Raw genomic sequence first — 3,507 nt, forward strand, 5'->3', positions numbered from 1 at the left:
TAGAAATTATTAGCACTAGCGACGTGCCACGGTAGCGGCACATAGCAGGGCACAACGCGTAGCGTAAGAACACGCCGGTAACAAAAGTTCCAGGTATGCTTGGAAAGCACGGCCCCGCGCGACTGCGGGCCATTGCGATGTCAGTTTACGAAAGGCGCGTTTTCTGGACTAAGCGCGTACAACGCTACCTCTCCGAATAGGTTTGTTTCTTCGAGTGCAAGTTGTGCCAGCAGGACACAGTGTAGGTTTGAAAGGTTGCTGCAATGGAGCGAAAAGAAAAATCCTGCTGGTCCATCCTGATGTGAACAGCGCACAACTTAGACGGGACACGAGAAGAAAAGCAGACAGAATGAGCGTTACACACAGCAACGTTTAATTGGAAAGGCCACATCTTATATTAGCATGGACAGCACACGTGTCGCAGACACGTAATTTACACCATGATGCACACGTCGTTCTGTACACTCAGGACAACGTGTCCATGTTGGGGCTATGGATCGTGTTGCATCTATATTCTTCGCTGTTAACGTCAGGATGGAAAACCAACAAGCCGAAGCGGCTGTTCTGGCCAACCACATTGCTTATCAATGTTTTTCATCGTTCGGTTCCTGCGCATCCCAACTGCGCTCTCCGCGCTGACTTTTCCCGCGGAAAAAGCAAGCACACCAGGTTCAGGGCAGTCAACTGTGACGGCCATAACATGCGTTTTATTTAAAAGGAAGAGGGAAATCAGTGGGGGCACACATAAAATCATATTTGCAAAAATGAACATGGGCGAGCCTTGAGCTTATAAAATCAGCCCTTCGAAACACACGGCGGTCCCCAATGCGGCGAAAGTGCGCGCAGTGTGCAATCCATGGTCGCAGCCCGCGACAGCAGTTCGTCGTGCGTTGAATCGGCCAAGGCAGTTCTAAAGTAGGTGCAGTTTGAAATTCGTTGCGGTTCAATGCTCAGGCACGAATGACGAATCTAAGCCAAACAGTGGCTCTTCCCGACAACGAGAACGTCGTGTCCACCATTCTTGAACGTCCGGGTGAAGACTGCGTCGCTCGGTGTCTTCCCAGAGAACCCGGCACAGTGGGCACAGTTCGTGTTCGGGTTCCACGACGGTGCAGTTGCGCTTCCAACCAAAATAGGCTTCGTAATCCTCGTGGTTGTCGAGGAGTGCACGAAGGTACGCGGCGAGTTGGCCCGGCTCTTGCAGCTGCGCCGAGCTCACCACTGAGAGATGAGGCACATCCAACGTGGTGTTTGGCGGTGTAAGCACGACGGGAACCAGGTCGTACTCGAATGCCCCGTAAATAACCTCGTAGGCGCTCTGAAAACAATCAGGAGTGAGGGAGACCACAATGAAATGGTATTTCTCAGCTATATGACGAATGCAGTTTTCGCGTGACGAGCACTGGTAGTCTCCGCACGCCGGAAGAAGCCACAGGCGAACGGTATCATTCGTGTTCGAGGCGGTAATGTTGCGGAGACCACTGTCACCGGCTACCCGCAGCGACCTAATTGCGCGTTCGAAGCGGTTGCGCTCACAGTCACCGAGTATCCAGGCGGCGTCTCTTTTTACCTTGAAGTGGATGCCATCGGAATCGTTACTGGGCACTGACAGCGGCTTGCCAACGGGAAGAGCACAGTGCCACGACTTGTAAGGAATAACGACGTCTGCGTCGTGCCTGTAGCCCATAGTCAAATTGAACTCCGTCGCGATGGACAGAAGCGAGAGAGACGAGCTTCCGGCCACGGAGTTTCCTATTGGCAGTGGTGGGCGCTGGGCCCTGAAGACCCAGAGCTGATAGTCGGCACGTTTGGATGGCACAAACATGAAACGCAGCTGATGAGCGTCGAAGACTATGGCATCGCTATCCATTAGCCGCAGGCGGTCTTCAGTGACACTGCACATGACGGAGCCCTTGACTTCAGAAGTGCAACGAGTAGTGTTGTACGTCCGCCGCCGGTTACCTCCAGCAGTGTGGTTCCACAGCAAAATTCTAGGCATTCCTTCATAATCGATACGTTTCCGCCATGAAACCCACTGGGGCATCGGCGGCGTAAACTCCACTGTGGTGGTGGGCCCTCCGAAGAACGCAGCAAGAATGGCTATTGCAGGAAAAAGCAGGCCCACTACCAGTGCGACAGTGTATTCACATGCATGGCTCCCGATGTGCTCTCTGAGCTGGGCTATGCGATCATATGGCAGGGGTAACGCGGCGCTTGGCTGGGGGGTTTCCTGCTGCGGGGATGCCGAATCCGACGACTGTCCAGTAAAGGCCTCCACGCGTTGCTCAGGGCCGGGCACCTCCATGTTGAGGAGCTCCGTGTCTTCGCCATGACCTGGTCCGCTCTGGGAGGCTCCAGCGGCTCCAATGGCGGCTGCGCATGTCGCCCGTAGCTCGTCGTTATCGGGGTTGGGACCCTGACATCCTTCTGGTGGGATAGGGGAACGCTTGCGAATGCCGTCGTCCGCCATTGACAGACTGGAATGAGTGCAAGACGGAGTCGTTTAGCACTGACAGGAGCCGGCATGGACAAATAAACGAGGACTGCCGCACTGCTTGGAAACCTACATAATTGGATAACTGGCAGCGCTGACCTACCATCACACAGGTTATGTGGACGGTGTGATTGGGAAATGCTTAAAGCATATATCGAATTCACTAATCAGGAAGGCGCTGCTCGCCCGACAGTGATCCGAACCTCCGATTAATGCAGTGAAGAAACGAGAAGTGTTGTTACTTCAAAGCCGCATGACGCGGTATCCTCTGTTGCTAGCCATTTATACGGGGAAGATTGAAAATACCTATATTTGCGCTGAAACGTGGCTGTTGACAGTGTGTTCCTACAGAAACCGACAAGGCGTTTATAGTAATCCACACATTGTGGCACGGAATTCGTGGACTGGAACGAAAACGCACTGCAAGTAATTTAAGGAACCACTGTCGGCACTTAACGTGCCCTTGCCGCCAGCGCAGCGACCAGAAGGTTCTGTAGAAACTTGGACACTTACCGTCTGACTTGCAGGCCAAGTATTCAGTGCGTATCAGCCTTCCGGTTCCCTCTGCAGAAATGAAGCAGTCTCAGGGCTGCCCTCAATTTTAAAGCAGGATTGTTCGCTTGAAACGAAACGACGTACTTCAACCGCTGCGTTCGTTTTGCACGCTATCGCAAACAGTGATAATTCTGAGGACAGTCGTAATAGTAACTGACTCTAAACCTGTATTGTTTGCCGCTATTTGCGTGGTCATTCTATAAGTCATAAAAGGAAACCAGGAAAGCAGTGGGAACGGGCGTGTAAGCCACCAGCTGCCCACTTTGTATCCGGGCGTCTTTTTTAGTTCATGTGCGTATGAAGATCATTTGCTGATATCTGAAACGATAATAATAGAGACTGACAACACCTCTGAGCGTTGATTACAATGCGCATCAAAATCAGCACTGAGGCAAAGTGCCCACGGCACAAGTTGTGTTCTTGCGGGGATTATGAACGTGCCGAACTACCGAACAGAG

The 3,507-nt window shown here is 52.4% G+C and overlaps 1 protein-coding gene across 1 annotated transcript; it reads right to left on the reverse strand.

Moving 5' to 3' along the window:
- Positions 1–943: 943 nt before the first annotated feature.
- On the reverse strand, positions 944–2,470 carry LOC149360918 (lewis-type alpha-(1,3)-fucosyltransferase-like). The gene has a single exon (XM_089567442.1). It carries the CDS (start codon positions 2,468–2,470, stop codon positions 944–946), a length of 1,527 nt encoding a protein of 508 aa, XP_089423568.1.
- Positions 2,471–3,507: the final 1,037 nt, after the last annotated feature.

The sequence above is a fragment of the Amblyomma mixtum genome, chromosome 2 (assembly GCF_055824585.1).
Source record: "Amblyomma mixtum isolate Tamu chromosome 2, ASM5582458v1, whole genome shotgun sequence".
Classification (NCBI taxonomy): domain Eukaryota; kingdom Metazoa; phylum Arthropoda; class Arachnida; order Ixodida; family Ixodidae; genus Amblyomma; species Amblyomma mixtum.

Bases quoted from the DNA above. Each gene is read 5' to 3' on its own strand.
- LOC149360918 (XM_089567442.1), bottom strand. From the start codon at position 2,470: ATGGCGGACGACGGCATTCGCAAGCGTTCCCCTATCCCACCAGAAGGA.